The 1353-nt window shown below is 41.4% G+C and overlaps 1 protein-coding gene across 1 annotated transcript in view; it reads right to left on the reverse strand.

The window, feature by feature from the left end:
- The window catches only part of tatdn3 (TatD DNase domain containing 3), a 10351-nt gene that overhangs the window by 4815 nt on the left and 4183 nt on the right, over positions 1–1353 (reverse strand). The window contains exon 5 of the mRNA XM_087171573.1: positions 149–211. Within this exon, the coding sequence (XP_087027699.1) occupies positions 149–211 (63 nt within the window). The remainder of the gene's footprint in view (positions 1–148; positions 212–1353) is intronic.

Here is a 1353-nt window from a genome sequence, read left to right on the forward strand (position 1 = left end):
CAATTAGAGTTTAGGACCTTGAGAGTGAGGACCTTCGGTCTGGGCCTCATCACTTTGAAGGACTGTTTGATGGTTCATGGTTACAGTACATGTATGATGTCAATGACGGTGTGTGTGTGTGTGTGTGTGTGTGTGTGTGTGTGTGTACCTCTCCAATAGCAACAAGACGCTCTCTGTGTTTGTAGAACAGTGGCAGGGCAGCATCCAGGTCCTGTGAGAAATACATTACAACCTGCATCATGTATTTAGTTCATTTAAAGACATTCAAGGTTTCCTGTGATTGAGGCAGTTTCCCTGAGAGGATCATTAAAGTTTTCTGATTCTGATGAATCTGATGAAATTTTGCTCTTTTTAAACTCCACTTTAAGCCTCTGAATTTATTACTACTATCTAAATATTTTCATATCGGGTGGGAACTTGTGTAACAGCAGCTTGTCGTTATAAGTATTAGTCGTATTAACACCAGTTAATCTTGGCTCAGCTGACCTCCGACAGCCCTGTATCAAATCAGCGAAAACCATTCAATTTCAGTCTGCTGCCAAAGATGAAACATGAAACCCTGAAGCAGATCACAACGTCACCTGAGACCAAAGTTTATTTTGTGAAAATTATGAGGAAACTTTACCCTTATTTTTACATCAAAGTCCAGGGTCTCTGTTGTGATACGTGTATGAACAACTGTATGTGAATTTAGTTCCTTAAATAATGGCTTGAAAAATAATAAATACGCCTTCATCCCCTCCAGAGTCCTCAGGAACAGCCTCCCTCACACTGTTTTCCTCAGCTGGGACACCACTGAGCAGCCTGGATACTGTTTCTCTCCTCACTTTCTCAGAATCACTAAAGTAAAATAATCAAAGGACGGATGTGGTGTCGCATGTTTTACTACCTGAGGCTTCACGCTGCACTGCTCCGGCCCCCCACCGCCCTGCAGCGGATGGATCCCGAAACATGGAGCCACCAGATCTGGATAGCTGTGAGAGAAGAAACACCCAGAATAATAACCATGAGGCCTTCCAGCTGAGAGCAGCTGTATGAGACAATGTCAACACATTTACTATATACGTTGTGCATGAGTTACATAAGAGAAAAGGTTCTGTACTTAATGAACTCTCTAACCCCGTTATATCACATTATCTTATAAGGTTTATAACTTGTCTTTTTTATGTATTTGCTGCATCAGAACTTCCTGCGTTCTAACTGAGAAGCTGATGACATCAGCAGACTATAAATATAAGATACTACATGATATGAGTTTATGAGACAGACACTATATATATGTCCTAAGACCAAGAGACTACTTTTAACGCATGGGTTAAACGGCAAAAATGAATGATGCAGCCTCACCGACGC

The sequence above is a fragment of the Seriola lalandi genome, unplaced genomic scaffold, assembly GCF_002814215.2.
Source record: "Seriola lalandi dorsalis isolate HSWRI2012SDOR001 ecotype SW California unplaced genomic scaffold, Sedor1 jcf7180002055009, whole genome shotgun sequence".
Lineage (NCBI taxonomy): Eukaryota > Metazoa > Chordata > Actinopteri > Carangiformes > Carangidae > Seriola > Seriola lalandi.